This window comes from Topomyia yanbarensis, chromosome 2, assembly GCF_030247195.1.
Source record: "Topomyia yanbarensis strain Yona2022 chromosome 2, ASM3024719v1, whole genome shotgun sequence".
Taxonomy (NCBI): Eukaryota; Metazoa; Arthropoda; class Insecta; order Diptera; family Culicidae; genus Topomyia; species Topomyia yanbarensis.
Window position 1 is genome coordinate 220,969,850 of NC_080671.1, and position 19,060 is coordinate 220,988,909.

General features: G+C 35.8%; 1 protein-coding gene across 4 annotated transcripts in view; it reads left to right on the forward strand.

The window, feature by feature from the left end:
- The window catches only part of LOC131682921 (putative fatty acyl-CoA reductase CG5065), an 833,091-nt gene that overhangs the window by 361,044 nt on the left and 452,987 nt on the right, over positions 1-19,060 (forward strand). For all 4 annotated transcript variants that reach the window (XM_058964735.1, XM_058964737.1, XM_058964736.1 and 1 more), the window contains 2 exons: positions 1,728-2,018; positions 2,273-2,486. In XM_058964735.1, coding sequence (XP_058820718.1) covers positions 1,728-2,018; positions 2,273-2,486 — 505 coding nt within the window. The remainder of the gene's footprint in view (positions 1-1,727; positions 2,019-2,272; positions 2,487-19,060) is intronic.

A 19,060-nucleotide genomic window follows, 5' to 3' on the forward strand; every position in this document is an offset into this window, starting at 1 on the left:
CAATATCGATAGTACCAATATCATTCTGAATCTGAAAGCGAAAACGAGTGTGCGAAGGAAATAATGAAAACGCTCTGCTACATGCATGCTTTGTCCTAGGCCGTGGTCTCATTTTCGATTTCGCAAAGTGCTACTGGTATGGAAAGAAGCTTCGTTCTTTCGTCAGTTTCGGCTGATTTTGGTAAATGAAAAATACATTTTGCGACCCTGTTCTTGACACAGCTGCACTGCGCAGTGTCAAAAGACGAGTGAAAAATCTGATTTTTGGGTCATTTTTGGTTCATTTTAAATCTAATCTTTTTTTATCGAAATTGCAACGTAAATAATTTTAAAGTATTAAGAAGTAACTGAAATGTGATTACCAATCAAGGTTTGCGTTTGCTTCATTGGATTTTGTTTCTTCGAAAAATTGGTTGGGACAAGCGAGTCGTATAGGTTGGGACCAGAGATAAAAAATAATCGAAGCTCTTTTTTTTATTTATTTATTAACAGATTAAGGCCGAAGTGGCCTGTGCCGTATACAAAAGATTCCTCCATTCCGCTCGGTCCATGGCCGCGCGTCGCCAGCCACGCAGTCTGCGAAGGGTCCGCAAATCATCTTCCACCTGGTCGATCCATCGTGCTCGCTGCGCGCCACGTCTTCTTGTACCGGTCGGATTGCAATTGAGAACCGTTTTCACCGGGCTATTGTCCGACATTCTGGCTACGTGCCCGGCCCATCGTAGTCGTCCGATTTTCGCGGTATGACAGATGGGCGGCTCCCCCAACAGCTGATGCAACTCATGGTTCATTCGCCGTCTCCATGTGCCGTCTTCCATCTGCACTCCACCGTAGATGGTACGCAGCACTTTCCGTTCGAAGCTCTTTTATGATTGCTGAAAATGAACCTGATGCGAATCGTGGTGAATAGAAAAAATATTCAAAAATCTATGTTATTCATTCAGTTGAACATCGTACAATAATATTCATTTCACTAATGTTTTCAAACGCCGGCAAATCATATAAAACAAGAATTATCATCGCTTACATTGTGACAGGACCTACTTTGATGCGTTTGATTCGATGCAGCACATTCGCTTCGTGTAGTAATCGGAAATGAATGGAAATCTGCATGGATGAATGGGCGGTTTGTTCGTTTGACGTTTTCAGCTGCGGCACTGAATATTGAAAATGAATGCGGCTGAATATGATCAATTTTCATTCAATGAATTTGAATATTTGTAACACTGGTTGGGATACCATGAACTTACGCTTGGATACAAGTTTTACATGTAAAAATTGTGAGTCAGATTAATTTTGTGAAATGGAAGTAAAAAAGTCTTTAAGTTACTTATTTTTATTCTAAAACACAATTTAAAAAATGAATATTAACCAAAAAACAAATATAATGCATTAAAAATTGTCTTTAATTATTTAAATTGTTTGAAGTGTCCCAACCTATACGACAAAATTTTTGTTGGCTATTTTGCCGTCATGCAGAAAATTGATCCTGAGTCTTATTTAAAATTGCAATTAAACATCTTCCATTTGAGGACATTTAGCTACATAATATATCTACAAAATGGTGTACCATAAGCTAAAAAATATTGTCATGGAAACAAGATATCAGCTTCTAAATAAACCCGTCTCAACCTAGACTACATTATTGCACCAACTCAAAACACTTGATACTCCACATTTCTCACAATTACGGCAAAGTCTAATCTAATTATAACTACATAATATAGGTGTTCCAACGCATTAAAAACGAAAAACCGGATGTTTTCAAGAAACTGATTCCCGTACAAGGTGATGTCACATTTGATGGCCTGGGAATTTCTCAAGATAACATGGATAAACTTATTAATGAGACTGAAATAGTCTTTCATTGCGCAGCTACACTCAAACTAGAAGCAAAGTTGAAGGATGCTATTGAATTGAATACAACTGGTACGAAGCGGGTATTGGAACTGTGCAAGCAGATGAAAAGCTTACAAGTATTATTGCACTTATCAACAGCGTTCTGCTATTGCGATAAGGTCAGTGTGTGCCAATCATATTTTTAAAAATCTTTCTTATTATATATATATATATATATATATATATATATATATATATATATATATATATATATATATATATATATATATATATATATATATATATATATATATATATATATATATATATATATATATATATATATATATATATATATATATATATATATATATATATATATATATATATATATATATATATATATATATATATCCTATACTATTTTCCGTAGGAAGTTTTAAATGAGCGAGTGTACGATTTCCAACACAACCCATATGACTTGATGAGGATTGCAGAATGGATGGATGAAAAGACTTTGGATCTGATAACGCCAAACCTACTTAAGCCACATCCTAATTCTTATACCTATTCTAAACGATTGAGTGAATGTCTTGTTAGGGATAACTATCCCCAATTACCTGTGTGTATTGTAAGACCAAGTATTGGTAAGTTTCAATTACAATCAAATGGTTTGACAGCTATATCCTTAGTCAGCACTGTGGTCATGTCGGGGACATAACCAGAGTAATGTAGAATATGAAATATAATGATATTTAACCGGATTTGTAGATCAACAGTGATTTCTGCGTAAAGATTTTCAAGTTATGCTTTATCGTAATAATATTGTTCTTGAAAAGGACGGTTGTTGTTGGCGTAAATGAGTTAAAAAACACCCATTGTTTTGCATAAAATTATGAATTTTATATCAATACTCAACAATATGCATTATTCATGTTCATATTGGAGGTCAGACTTCCTCAATGTTAGATCCTTAATACACCCAAAAATAGCAATTTTAAACTTTTTTCAACTTTATATTTTAACTGTTGAACATAAGAAAATAGAAAGAACATAAGAATTTTTTTCCTAAGAAATGTTTTTGTCTACTATGGTAACCATAATGAATAACCAAAATATGCGTAGGTGCACTTCGCATGGGCAAAATATCCGTAGGTATATTAGCAATTTATGTGTTTTTGAGAGCGTTTGGTGTAGTTGGGCCATGACTTCAATTTCATACACTACTCCATCCAAAATAAAATCGATGGTAACTCTGTTACGCATATAAATCTATGGATTATCGTGTTGAATTATTTAATTCAGTCGATCCACCATGCTTTCAGGAGTATTGGTTTTATACGTAACCTACCCAGCGCAGGTCTCCGTCAGACGAGGGTTTTTTATATTTAATCGAAAGAATAAGGTTGTTTCTACGAATTTGCTTAAGGTGTAAATTGATCAAAAAATATTCGAAAATTGACAATAACTTTGTTGTTTCGAGAGTTACAGATTCATCGTTGTTATAAAAATGTGTATTTTATCGCTTTTAACAACTATGTAGAAGACACTTTTAATAATAAAAAGTTATCGTAAAAAGTTATATTCGAAAAACTGTTTTTAAGGGGTCTATACCAAGCAAATCTACATATCTTGCTACTGTTTCTATATAGAGCTTTAGTATCTTCAGTAAAGATTTTCACAATAATATTTTCTAGAACTGAAGACAGCGAGCTTCTAGCTAAATTATTTGGGGAAATACATTTTCTATCTCACTTTTAGGGGATTAATCACTCAATTCATTATATCAAAAGATGCATCTATTTATATCCAGAAACTTCTTCGAAAAAATCAATTCTTTAAAACCAATGGTTCAGGAGTTATTGAATTTTGATCGTGGAAACGTCATTTTGCAACACTGTGTACCGCATGTGTTGCAATTGAAACTTTGTGTGTCTATTTTATTAGTTACTGCGCAACATCGACCCACCACAACTGTGCTTTGGTTGAAAAATTTCATTTAAGCGACCATTGTAACTAGAAAATATAAAGGAGCAGATGTACTGCTACCTCGAATTCGAATGATATCAAGGGATTTCAAACGATTGTGTGTAGGAAAACAGAGCAACTAATTTAATTGTGCTCCAGATGGTCAAACTAAGAACATTGTCTATCCGCGAGAAAAAATATATGTTATTTTTAGTATTTTTAAAATATTTCGTTTGGTCCTGATGGGTGTAGCGAAGCGCACCGGGTTACAGCTAGTTTATATACAATGTCCGTCTATGTCTATGTCCGCGTGTATGTCCGCTAACTACTTCTAAACTGCAAGTCCGATCTTGATGAAATTTGGCATACGTATTCTTTCCTCCAAGAAAATGTTCATGGTATGGTTTTTTTTGGGGGGGGGGGGAGGGTACACCGAACTTTTTTTTCTTTTTTTGTTAGAGACGGACCACTGCGACCAATATTTAGATCTATTGTGGTATGCCCCTTCCTTAATCTAAGTGTACTATCAACTATGACATATCACTATTGATGAATGATTGTCTTTATTGAAATACCCACTCTTCCCAACTAGGCACTACACTTCGGATGAAGTTTATTACCTGTATGGGATTTGCAGTCCAAATATCAAAAGGCTCCAGTGTTCCTTTACCGAGGACTCTAAGTCTGCGTTGCATCAGTGCACTGCATTCGCAGAGCAAATGCTGTGATGTTTCACTTTCTGATCCGCAGATGCGGCATGTATCGTTTGTAAGTTTACCAATCTTCATAAGATGATATTTACTCGGACAGTGTCCTGTAAGTAGTCCTGTCATGATGCATAGTTCTTTTTTATTTAATCTAAGCAACTCCAGGGTTTTTTATCGTTAGGTGAAATAAATTTCTTTGATTGTCGCAGTTCAGTTATGGTACTCCAATTGTTGTTTATAGCTGTGATCTCCCACTTTTTCAGCTCCATTTTGAGGGCACACGATGAGACTACACAGAATGGTTCTGGTCCGATTAAATTAGTGGAAGACCCTCTTCTTGCTAAATCATCGGCTTTTTCATTCCCTGCAACTCCACAATGTCCTGGAACCCAGTACAAATTGAGCTGATTTTTCTCCACCAATTATCGGAGTGCAAGGATGCACTCCCATACTAGTTTTGAGCGACATGTAGGAGCCCTTAGGGCATTTAGTGCTGAGAAAATGCAGATATTTGCATACCGGTATCTTCTCTTCAGGCATACATAGGTACATTTTAGAATGGCATATATTTCTGCTTGAAAAACTGTCGGCCAGTATCCCATGGGAATACTAGTGTTTATTCCTGATCCTGTAACACCAGATCCCGTCAAATGGTTCATTTTAGACCCATCTGTGTAGAAAATTACTGAGCTTGGACGGAGAATAGAGCCACCTTGTTCCCAGGCTGACCGTTCAGGCTCATTAATTTTGTAGGGAGTTTCAAAGTTCGGCATTACCTGTAGCCAATCTTCGTTTGCAATGACAAGGTTATTTATAGGGAAATCTTTCAGAACCGCAAGGTGTCCTGTTAAGTCTCCAGATAATAATTGTTTATGACGAGTTATTTGCAGTATTGCATCTAGTGCCTTCGATGGAGTATTTCGCATGGCACTTATCGCTCCACAAGCAAGCCTTTGAAGTTTACCTAGCTTTTTTGAGTTGATGTCTCTTTTGTTTTAGGCCACCAAACTAGCGAGGCATATGTTATTCTTGGTTTGACAATTGTGGAGTATAACCAGTAAACCATACTAGGTCTGAGACCCCATTTTTTACCGAATGTTCTACTGCACACCCAAAGAGCACTAGTTGCCTTGCTTATAACCTGCTCAATGTGTGCATTCCAGTTTAGTTTTTTATCTAGTATCAATCCCAGATACTTTACCTCAGAGGACAATTCAATTACTGTTCCGTTGAGCAAAAGTGTTGATAAAGAAAATTTCCTTTTTCGAGTAAATGGGATTATGATTGTTTTGGAGGGATTTATGTTCAGGCCCTCCTTTCTACACCACTTCAAAGTGAAGTTTAATGCAGATTGCATTCTATTTGAGATAACAGTGTCACATTTTCCCCTCACGAGGATTACAACATCATCTGCAAATCCAATCACTTCGTATCCCATTTCAGTTAATGATTTCAATAGTTCGTCTACAACCAATGACCACAATAAGGGCGATAGATTTCCAATTTAGTCGTCAATAAGTGTGGACGTGTTTTGCATTCGCTCCCGGTATCGCGCGCTAAAGTTTGTTTAATTTTAATTTCACCAAGCGCCTCGTGCTAAAGTTTGTTTTGTTTCAATTTGACCGAGCGCCGCGTGCTAAAGTTTGTTTTGTTTTAAGTGACCGATTTTAAAAAAAAAGTGCGAACGATAATAAAATGAACTGCGATATTTGTGCCTTGGACGCCTCTGCGGATTCGATTCTGTGGACGTGTGTTGGATTCCCAAGGAAGTATCATGCAGCTTGCATTGGCGTTACCGTGCAGCGGGGATCACTAAGGAGAAAGGACAGGAGATTGGTTGATGTCAACTCGTACATACTGCCATGCTGCGACTCGTGTCAGGAACTACTACATGGGAAAATTGCTTTCAACGGACTCGCCGAGCAGCAAAAACTTCTGGAAAAACAAATACGGGAGAATACTGAAGTGATTCATCAACTAACATTTCAGCAAAACAAGCCGGACGTAGTACATGAGGCACTCGAAGGCCTAGAAATACTTCTCACTACTGTTAAACAAGAATTAATTGCAATCAACAAAAATAGTAGTCTAGCCGGCAGTGTTATTGCAATAAAAAACCACGTTACCTCTCTGCTTGACACAGCAATTAAGTCAACATCAGATAGTGTATACGAATCGTTAAAAACAGTTACTTCGGAATTATCCGCTAATTTGCGTGACATGAACGCGGAAATAAGTCAGCTTAGTCAGCTGTCTTTAGACACAGCCAACAGCAATCCTCCAAATTCCACCCTAGGATACGAGATTCTCGACGAGTTGAAGTCGGTCTCAGTTGCCCTCAATGAAAACAAAAGCACCAGGCAACTACGGTCGTCACATGAATCAACGTTGCTGCCAGAAATTCTCAACGAGGTTAAATCGATGTCAGCATATGTATATGCGAATAATAAGACCGCGCAATTGCTATCGCCGAATGACTCACGCCCCAGTTTGGAAATTGAACTAAATAACGCTATTAACTCAGGATGGCGTTTCTTGGGCACGAAAAAAGTATGGAAAGCTGACTGGAGTGAGTACGATGCGCGAGAAATAAATCGATTGAATCAACAAAAACAGGCGGATAAGGCTAGAAGGCGTAAAAAGAAACAAATATTTAGAAACCGGAATACTAATATTAAAAACAACAATAATAGTTTTGCACCTGATCGGAGACACCCTGCAACAATAAACGATCGTTATTACCGTGCAGAGCCCATCCACCGATAGGCCTCCATTTACCGATCAATTTGATGGCGAACTTGTTTTGACTCGAATATTGCACGGAATTTAGAAATTATAAATAAAGTGTAATATGGAAATAGTACGTAGAACATCAATATAATATACACTTTCATTATTCGTCTTTTCATATTTTTCCAAATAATTATATTTGAATGCTGTATTAAATCCGTTGCCATTTTACCGCTTTTTTTCGCTTAACTCAAAGCCAACTGTTAATAAAACTGTGTAAGGACAATATTTCTAAGTGAATTATACACAAACCGAATGAACAAAGTCTGCAACACATGTTTGGACCTAATTTGTCGGTAATAAAAAATTATAAACCTAGAATTTTTGGCAAATGGATATCCATTACTTGTAGTGATCGGTGAATGGTACTCTAGAATTGTTGGGCTTTTCGGCTATTTTGCACTGTTTGCCAATTCATTTCCAAACTTGCGTATTTTTTCTTGATAGTTGATTAAATATTCTAGTTGAAAACGAAGATCGATTTGAAATGCCTTTTTAACATTGTTTTTTAAAGAGCGTTGGAAGTAGATATCGCTGTTAATTGATCGGTAGATGGGTCTTGCACGGTATGACCCGCCGGCCAATTTTTCTAATCGCAACTTCTTTAATCGTGCCAGTAGCTCCAGTCATAACCAAAACCGTCATCCCAATCATAGCTGCAACACGAATCTTCTACCACCGGATAGAGTGCTTCTTGCAGCAGCCAAGGATCGTTTTTCCGGCCTATCTACAAATTATATTCCATCGATTCAATTTACACGAGGCGAGATTTTGAATCCCTACCCAGCATGTGATACATTAAGATCTTCGCAACAATTAAATACAGTAAATACGGAATGTTCGCCATCATCATCACCGTGTGAGGCATGCCGCTTTCAACATTCGTGTTTTCGGTAGTTTCGACACTTTCCTTAGAAGAAGAAAAAGACGAGTTTGCTGTTGAGCACAGTGTTTTTCAAGAATTAGATAATGATGGTAGACTTTCCAATACAAAAAAGACTACAACAGAATTATTAATGTATTGTCAAAATTTTAATAGGATGAAAAGTCCAGCCAAAATGGCAGAAATTCATAAACGTATATTAGGTTCGTCATTTTTGGTTATATTAGGAACTGAAACTAGCTGGGACGATAGCGTAAAAAGTGAAGAAATTTTCGGCAGTGGTTTTAACGTATTCAGAGACGATCGAAATCTTCACGAATCTCAAAAGAAGTCTGGCGGGGGAGTTCTTGTGGGTATTTCGGCTCAATTTAATTCAGAAATTCTAGTCACAGTAAAGTTTAAGGAATTTTAACATGTGTGGGTTCAATCAAACATTGCCGGCGAAATGCATGTTTTTGCCTCTGTATATTTCCCACCAGAGCATGCTAATATAACATCGTACGAAGCTTTTTTCCAAATTGCTGAACAAATTTTATCTGAACTCCCAGCCGAGGTTAAAGTTCACATTTACGGAGACTTTAACCAACGCAACGCAGATTTTATTCCGGACTCTGAAAACGAACATATTTTAATCCCAGTCGTGGGAGAAAACGAAACATTGCAGTATATTTTCGACAAAACTGCTAGCATAGGACTAAATCAAATAAATCACGTAAAAATCGACAGAATTGCTATATCGATCTTTTATTTACAAACATTCAGGAAGTCTTCTGTGTATCTGAATCTCTAACTCCTTTGTGGAAAAATGAAGCATTTCATACTGCTATTGAATTTTCCTTAATCATTCATGAAATTCAAAAACCCAGAGATTGTGACTTTGAGGAAGTCTTTGAATACCATAAAGCCAATTATGACAATATCAGGCGGAAGCTAAGTAGTGTAGACTGGCAAAATAGCCTTAGAAATGAAGGAAATATTGTAACCGCAGTGGACGTATTTTACAAAATTATTTTCAATATAATTCATGAAGAGGTGCCTATTAAGAAAAAAAGACGACACGGCAACTCGAAGCATCCCGTTTGGTATAATAGACAAATTAAGAGTTTGAAAAATAGGAAGCAAAAAGCTCATAAGCTATATAAGAAAAACCAAAATAATGAGCACTTGGAAAAATATTTCGACATTTGCGATAAACTAAATATGGCCATAGATTCTGCACTTGCGGATTATAACTCAAAAACGGAACAGCAGATCAAATCTTGTCCAAAGATTTTTTTCAACTACGTCAAAACTAAATTAAAATCAGACAATTTCCCATCAACAATGCACTTGGATGACAACGTACGTGATAGCTCGGAAGAAATCTGCAACCTATTTGCAACATTCTTCCAAGAAATATATACGACTTTTTCTGAACAAGACCGTGATCGCGATTACTTCGCTTTTCTTCCCGATTTTCCTTTGGATATTAGTGTCAATCATGTCATAGTGGAAGACATTTTCAATTCTCTAAAACATTTAGATGTATCAAAAGGTTCTGGCCCTGATGGAATCCCACCAGGGCCGCAGAGAGAAAATACGGGCCCGGGGGTCCAACGTACGGGCCCCCACACTGTGTATTGCCTGAGTACAAAAAAGTCATTGTTTGAAATCCATTGGAGTTCACTAATTTATTTACAAACATTCAGGAAGTCTTCTGTGTATCTGAATCTCTAACTCCTTTGTGGAAAAATGAAGCATTTCATACTGCTATTGAATTTTCCTTAATCATTCATGAAATTCAAAAACCCAGAGATTGTGACTTTGAGGAAGTCTTTGAATACCATAAAGCCAATTATGACAATATCAGGCGGAAGCTAAGTAGTGTAGACTGGCAAAATAGCCTTAGAAATGAAGGAAATATTGTAACCGCAGTGGACGTATTTTACAAAATTATTTTCAATATAATTCATGAAGAGGTGCCTATTAAGAAAAAAAGACGACACGGCAACTCGAAGCATCCCGTTTGGTATAATAGACAAATTAAGAGTTTGAAAAATAGGAAGCAAAAAGCTCATAAGCTATATAAGAAAAACCAAAATAATGAGCACTTGGAAAAATATTTCGACATTTGCGATAAACTAAATATGGCCATAGATTCTGCACTTGCGGATTATAACTCAAAAACGGAACAGCAGATCAAATCTTGTCCAAAGATTTTTTTCAACTACGTCAAAACTAAATTAAAATCAGACAATTTCCCATCAACAATGCACTTGGATGACAACGTACGTGATAGCTCGGAAGAAATCTGCAACCTATTTGCAACATTCTTCCAAGAAATATATACGACTTTTTCTGAACAAGACCGTGATCGCGATTACTTCGCTTTTCTTCCCGATTTTCCTTTGGATATTAGTGTCAATCATGTCATAGTGGAAGACATTTTCAATTCTCTAAAACATTTAGATGTATCAAAAGGTTCTGGCCCTGATGGAATCCCACCAGGGCCGCAGAGAGAAAATACGGGCCCGGGGGGTCCAACGTACGGGCCCCCACACTGTGTATTGCCTGAGTACAAAAAAGTCATTGTTTGAAATCCATTGGAGTTCACTGCTATTATGTATAGTATACTGAAATTTTATATTTATGTACCATTTTGTTGCTCTAGTTGTTTGTAGTTCCAATGAAGGAAAAAAAACGTAGAGTTTTTATACTTTGGGAATTTTTATTACCTCTTCGACAGTTTTGGTGACTTTGAAAAGCGCCATTTTTGTAATAGTATTTATAAAAGTAGGGAAATGACAAGATTAAAAAAGATAAAAACAGTCGGAAAACTAATTATTAAAAGAATGTACAAAAAAGCTAAAAACAACAAAATCAACCACATAAACAAATGTCAATTGTCAAAAAATGTTTAATCGAGAAAAACCAAAACAAAACCTATAAAAAATTGGTAAAGGAAAACAGGAAACTAGAAAAACATAGAAGAATTAATTAAATCTTAAGAAAGAGGTATAAAAAATTATATTAAATGAACAATTGGAAAAAATAAAACTACGATAAACGGAAAACTAAAAACTAGAAAATGAGAAAGCAAATAGGAGAAAGGTAAAAATTAAAGAAGATTAATTAAGACGAATTGGAATGAATTTGAATAAGTAAAATTGCTTTTAGAAATGCAAAAAAAAATATGAAAGAAAGGAAATAGAAAAAGGCCATGACAAGTATAAATGTAGTAAATAAACAAATTCTAAAAATTAGATGGAATGACAAAAGGAACAAATAAAAAAGCAGGGTATTAAAATATGAAACAATAAGAAAAAAATGAAGAAAGCAGAATTTTCTCGAAAAATTGCGAATAAAATAAAGTAACAGAGAAAAAATCTAAATTAAAGTAAGTGATAGTGATAGCAATAGAAAAAAGCGAAAGTAAGGAACGTAAAATAATGGATAAAATAAAAGTGTGCAAACAGATAAAAAAGGCAGAATCTTACAATTGTAGAATCCACAACTTGTATGTAATGCACAATTTTAACAAAATAAAAAAAAATCCACATAGGAATAAAAAAATGGAAAAAATATGAGAAACATGGATCAAATTTCAAGTAAGTGAATTGGTTGGATTTTATGCTATGCTAGTTTCGAAAACATTCATAATCCTATAAAAACATGAATTATTCTTTTATTTGTGTTGGTGTGTTAGCACACCTTAAAATATTTTACAAGAATGTTGTAACTGATTCCTAGAAAATAGTTCAAAAATAAAAATAAAATCTTTACGTTCAGGAAGCGACTTTCAAAATCTCACGCTCACTCCTCCAAAACGAAAAGATTTTGTATGCGGATTTAACTTGCTACATTAGTTAACTAATCTTGCTAACTAGTTGGTTTAGTTTGGAAGCAGAGTTAAATTTTCTCTTCGAAATCAATCAAACACAATTTAGCAATTTAGTTGCTTCTTAGAATTATTGGCAGCAGCAGGATTGTGAACTGAGAGATCTTCTCTTCATTCTCCATGACATATAAAATTTAAAACAAAACTATTAACACTATACTTGTCACGAAAGGGGCTTGTTGTGTACGCAATTTGCTGTTATAATAAAAATGTTGGCAAAAGGCCGTATTTGAAAGAATTGTAAAACGTATTTATTTTTTTTCCATCCCTGGCCTCTTTGCTAGGGGGAATTGGTAGTCGAAAATTGTCGAAAAAGCTGCGTTATTTGAGTATGACCCCTTTACAAAAATGTTTCGGTATCATCTCGTATCTGAATATGATTTTTTTTTAGATTTTGTATCAATGAACGGCAAACCAAATATATTAAATTTCAAATTTAAATTTTTGGATTAATTTCGAATTCTTTTGGTATATCAAAAGTTTTTGATGACTCATTTGACCAATTGAGCTCTCAAATAGAGGTAGGGTTACCGCCTCTAGTGGTACTTTGACCAGCAGAATTTTATTGAGCAAGGGATAGACTTCAAGAGACACATGGATATGCGTTGAAATCAATTCGAATTTCGAATTAAAGTGATCACTCGACAGAATTTTGGAGCGCTTCCATTGCTTTTTATTGTATAAAACGCTTAAAAACAAATAAATATGCACTGTTTTATTTCTTATGTAGCTCGTAGCACTACGAGGAAAACAAATTTATTTTCTTCACATTCACCGTAGAGTGTAATGTTTTGGTAAAGCACTCCACCTTTCTGTGACGTTTACGTTAAGTTGTATGTTTTTGCATTTGTTAACAGTTTTTTTTGATTTAGTTGGATGTAGTGATTCGCTTTCTCGGATATTCACAAGGAATCCAAAAGCACCAACCACTCTCGCTGTGAAGGATAACCCGAGCGAGCTTTGCTCTGCTCCTCAGTAAACAAACACGGGGTGTGAAATCATACTTCAGTTTCTTTCGAGAATCTTTGTGAGGAACATAGGGCCTGCAACCCAAGGATGATGTTTATGAGGGCTGTGCGATTCCTGGTAAAGAAAAGGGCAACGCAAAATTGCAAAATAATCCAATGTATTCTGCCGGGCGAATTCAGATTTATCTGAACGAAGACACGGAATTCGCCTCAAAAACCGGTGTGGCAAACCTAAGCAGGGTTTTTTTCTTTCAATAATTACTTTCGATACTGATCCAGCGCTTTCGAAGATTGGAAATACAATAAATCAAAAAAATCGGTTTCAAATTGGCGAAATTTGAAGACAACCTCATGACTTCTAATCAAACCATTTAATTGTTTAACCCTTACAAGTCTAATCCTATTTTTGTTTCGATTATAAACATTTCAACCTTAAAGTCATTCGCTTCTTCATTCAGGTTAGGAATTTTCGTATAACAAATCTCTATTCCTGTGTGCGGGGTTGGGATTCGAACCCAGGTGAACTGCGTACATGACATTCAATGTACATATTCCGCTATGCCCGCTCGAGTCTGATCTTGTTTCGATGCGAGATTTACGTTAATATAAACATAGTTGATATCAAATATGCAGTAGTTTAGAATTTTCGCCATTCTAGTTACCTCATACACAAGATATTGAATTTCTAATTGTATTCTCAAATAAATTTTTGTCGAAAAAGTATTTGTCAAAATTTTAGTTTCTGTTAAAAATCCGGGCCCCCTTCAAAACTCCGGGCCCGGGGGGAAACACCCCGGTCCCCCCCCCCTCTCGGCGGCCCTGAATCCCACCATAATTTATGAAAAACCTAGCAACCGAGTTAACTGCCCCATTGTTCTGGCTGTTTAATATGTCTTTGCAATCTGGACAGTTCCCTAAAATATGGAAAAAATCTTTTTTAGTGCCTATATATAAAACTGGCAAAAAATCTGACGTACGTAATTATCGTGGGATAGCCATAATCTCCAGAATTTCCAACCTCCAGCATGGCTTCTTCAAAGGTCGTTCGACCTCAACAAACTTACTAGAATTTATTAATTATACACTGATTGCAATGGATAATGGAAACTACGTGGAGGCACTTTATACAGACTTTAGTAAAGCATTTGATCGCATTGACATCCCAATATTACTTTATAAATTGACAAAGATCGGCATTGAGCTTGGGCTACTTACATGGTTAGAATCATATCTCTCCGAACGTCAGCAAATAATTAAATTTAAAGGAAAGCAATCTAATCCAATTAAAGTCACCTCAGGAGTTCCACAAGGCTCTGATTTAGACCCTCTATTGTTTATTTTATACGTGAACGATATCTCCTTCATTCTCAAAAAACTGAAAATGCTAATTTATGCGGATGATATGAAACTTTATTTGGACATAAGAAATGCCGAGGATATTAATACATTTCAAAACGAAATACAAATTTTCCACATGTGGTGTCAAAAAAGCCTCTTACAACTGAACGTGAAAAAGTGTAATTCAATAACCTTTAGTCGAAAACGACAAACACCGAATGTTGAGATTACCTTAGGAAATCAGACTGTAGTAAAATGTGAAAGAATTAGGGATTTAGGTGTTATATTAGATTCAAAGTTAAATTTTATTGATCATTATAACACAATTATACACAAAGCTAACAACATGCTCAGTTTTATAAAACGCTTTAGCTATCATTTTGAAGATCCTTATACAAAAAAAATATTATATATTGCATATGTTAGGTCGATATTGGAATATTGCAGTATTATTTGGTGCCCTTTTTCAAGCAGACATGAAGAACGAATAAAATCGGTACAAAAACAGTTTTTATTATTTGCCCTTCGTAAATTAGGATGGACAGCATTCCCTCTGCCATCTTATGAAGCACGCTGCTTGCTTATCAATATTCAAACATTAAAGGAGCGTCGCGAATTTGCAATGCTCTCATTCATTAATAATATCGTTTCGCATCGTATCGATTCAGCTGAAATTTTATCCAAATTGAACTTTTATGCACCTTCACGACAGCTACGAAATCGAAGTATATTTTCAATAACTCCTTTTCGCACAAACTATGCAAAATATAGCCCCATAAATCGAATGATGTCTATTTATAATCACTATTGCGATTCAATTGATTTTACAATGTCTAAACTGAAACTAAAACAATATTTTATACATAAAAGAAATTCTAACGCGTAAGAGGATGATTCTGTAAAAGCCGAAATTGCTTCATTTATACTAAATTCACGAAATATACACATTAGTAATTAAGGAAATCTGTAGTCTACATCGATTGACGAAATAAAATAAACAAATAAACGAACTCCGCCTTGAGGGCATCCCTTATTTGTTTTCATAGTCAGTGTCGTGTTTCCAAGCGTGCTAGTTACTTCACGTTTTATAAGCTATGAGATGCATTGTCGAAAGCTCCCTCTATGTCGAGAAAGGCAGCCAGTGAAATTTCTTTTGTTACGATAGAATTCTCCAGTTTTCCGACCAGCATGTGTAACGCATCTATTGTTGATTTGTTATTTCGATATGCGAATTGAAACTTGCTCAGTGGAGATTGTTTCAAATATTCTGATTTAATGTGTAGGTCCATCATTTTCTCCATTATTTTTAGAAATGTGGAGGTCAAGCTGATTGGTCTAAAAGATTTTGGAAGTGATTTATCGCGCTTCCCAGCTTTTGGTATAAATATTACCCTTGTTTGTCTCCAGCTCGTAGGTATATACTTAGCCTAAAGATTTTCGTCAGGTGTGGAATAATATGCTGTTTGCTTTTTTGTAGCATTATTGGCAGTACATCCATACCCGGAGATTTGAATGGTTCAAAGGAATCAATCGCCCATTCAACTTTTGCTTCTGTAAATAAAGCATTGGCTATTTCATGAGCTACGATATCAGCTTCATTGAAGTCAGGCTCTGCGTACATTTGATTTTCTGCTTGTGTACTGTTTTTGGGAAATGAACCAAGAAAATGTTTCTCCATCATGATTCTGAGTGTTTCTTGGGAATTAATAGTGAAAGTTCCATCGTCTTTCTTCACATTACCTAACCCGTTTGTATGATCTTTAGAGAGAGCTTTTTGTAGTCTTGCAACGACGGGAGTTTGTTCAACCCGTTCGCACATTAGTCTCCAACTCTTTCTTCGAGATTTCCCAATTTCTACGTTATAAACCGTTAGGGACTTTTTATACTCATCCCACTTTCCTGTCCGTTTGGCACTATTGAAGAGGTTCCCAATAACTTTTCTAAGTTTCTCTAAGGTTTTGTTCCACCATGGCGCGTCCTTATTGGATGTACGCGTTTTAGTTGGACAGTTTCTATTATAAGCATCTATAAGTTTAGACGTTAAAATGTTTGACGAGAACTCCAGTGCTTCTTTAGTTAGTATTTCTACTTCAAAGCATGCTTTTTCACCCTGCAGTTTGGAGCAAAAAGAATCCCAATTTGTATTTTTAGGATTTCTGTAGATTTCTGTTAGGGTTTCCCCAGCTTTATGCCTGTAATCTGATAAAGAGGTTTCATCAGACACATGCCAATTTATAATGTTCTCAGCGAGTTTTGTACTGGCCATTGTTAAATCCAGCACTTCCTCCCGTACCGCGTTTATAAAAGTAGGTTTGTTGCATCTATTACATATATCAATATTGTTGGATAATATACATTCTATAAGAGACTTTCGTTGATATCGGTACTTCCCCATATCGTATGATGGGCGTTTGCATCGCACCCTATAATAAACTGCTTGTTACTTTTCCTGCAATATCCTACAAACTCAGCTATTTCCTGTGGAGGGGCTTCATCTGATTCCCCTGGGAAATAAGCCGAAGCGACTATAATCTCAGTCCTTCCTCTCGTTGTCGGTATTATTATCTGTATTGCCACTATATATTTTTTATGAATTCTGTAATTGGTGTAAAGTTAACATTAGCACTTACCAGAAAAGCCGCGCGCGGTGTATTTTCCGAATCATCAAAGATTATCTTACCAGTTTGTGTAGATATTCCTAGAATCTTGTTTTTTAAAGCCCATGGTTCTTGGATAAAAGCCATGTCTATATTTTCTTTTTCGAATCTGCGACAAAGGATTCCAGTTGCTCCTTTCGCATGATGCAGATTCGCTTGAATAAATGTTGTAGTTTTATGCATTTTTTATTTATTTATTTGCTTACTTCTTTTTTTGTTATTGTATTTAAGGCTTCTTACGATCCTCGTTATTGGATGATTGTTGCGTATGTCCCTTGCAGCGGATAGAGCAGAACTACCAAAAGCGAATCCAAACGCAAACACTAAGGACAAAATGCACCAACTCAAATCAAATAAACGTGTGTTACTTAAATCAATAAACATGTATTATTCCCATTATCACCACTCTTCATCCTCTTCTTATTCCTTTCTCCTTTCTACTATGCCTCTACCATGGCTTCTTTCTTCTCACTTCCTCTCTTCCTCTATGCTTCCACCCTAATCTCTTCTCATACCTTTTCTCTTCTTTCTACTGCACTTTTCTTACACTCCTATTACTTACTGCACCGTCATTTATCTGCTTCCCCCTTGGCACTATTCGCTCTCCGCACCGTTCGCCATTACTTGTCAATCAGTGGCCGTCGGCTCAGTGCCTGCTGTCCGGACATGCTCGATCCTTGAGTGTAGGACTGGTGCTCTCATAGCGGTAAGCTTGAATCTAGTTGGTACCGCCACACGGTACTATATTTGATTTTAGGCCCGAGTTTAGTCCGGCCTAAGACGTTAGTACCTGTCATTACAGAAATGGCTGCATCCTGAAGCCAAATGAAAACAGTGTAAAAGGCCGCCATGTTTCTCTTGCATACATCTCAATAATTTGAATCAACTTTTCGAACTTTATGTGCAATATTATGGCCCATGTTGCACAAAAATCATATGAGGGCAAGTAAGCAAGTTTTATCCCGTACAAAAAACAGTAATGTAAATGTAATCAAATTTTAAATGCATTTTTTTGAATATTCTTTATCGTCCTATATCTAGAAGGTTCTACACGCTCATTTCAAAATACCACATCGAATAGTTATATTGTAGGTTAGCAGAAGTCGAATCATATTGAAACAAACTGTCGAACGAAATTTTATAATTGGATTCAGAGATGAAAATTGTTTTCGTTCGTTAGTTTACCTATGGCTATCAAAATGAGTGAAGTTTAATTTGCTCACATTTTTTAGCTATTTTAACATGAGGAAAAGAATATATAATCACAATTTGTTCCCTTATCTAGTTGTATCTTCTCTCAAAGAACACCATAAGCAAGTGGAAGTTTATTTATATTTTTACTGCTTTCGAAAGAGTTCAAAACTAAGATTGAATAAAAAATTGTAAATGAAGCCATGCCATATAGCCTAAGCAACACTTTTAAATATGACGGCAAACAAACTGTTACAAATATTATCATTTTGATCGTTATTTAAATGTTATCGGAGCTTGTATTGTTTCGTAATTTATAATTTTCTAGCATATCTTGAACGATTTGCATTTCCGCTGTAGTACAAATTTTCGTTTAATTCTTTATGATAGAACAGATATGCACAGGGTATGAAAGAGCTGGGAAAGCTGAGACTAGACAGATGACTTGGCAAAATTATGCAAAAGGTTGAATACGGAAAAATCGCTTAAATCGTGTCGGACCTTAGGGGGATTGTGTAACATATAATCGGCAAAAAATTGAATACTTTAAATTTTTTTTCGATGCATAGATTGTCTTTTCAGTCAGACGCCACATCGAAATCTGTACAACATTACTCAAAATCCACTGGACCAAACGTTGAGACATTTGCACAGTTGTTTTTCACAGCATTTCAAAAGTAATTAAGGGAACTTTTATTTTTTGGTCGATTTTCGATTTTTTCGTAGTACTTTGAAACCAAAGTCCGATTATTGCTAAAACAACGATTAACATGTTATTGTAAAGTAATAATATTTAGCAGTTTGCAAAAAGCTCTTGTAGTTGCCTGGGCAATGGTGTGAAG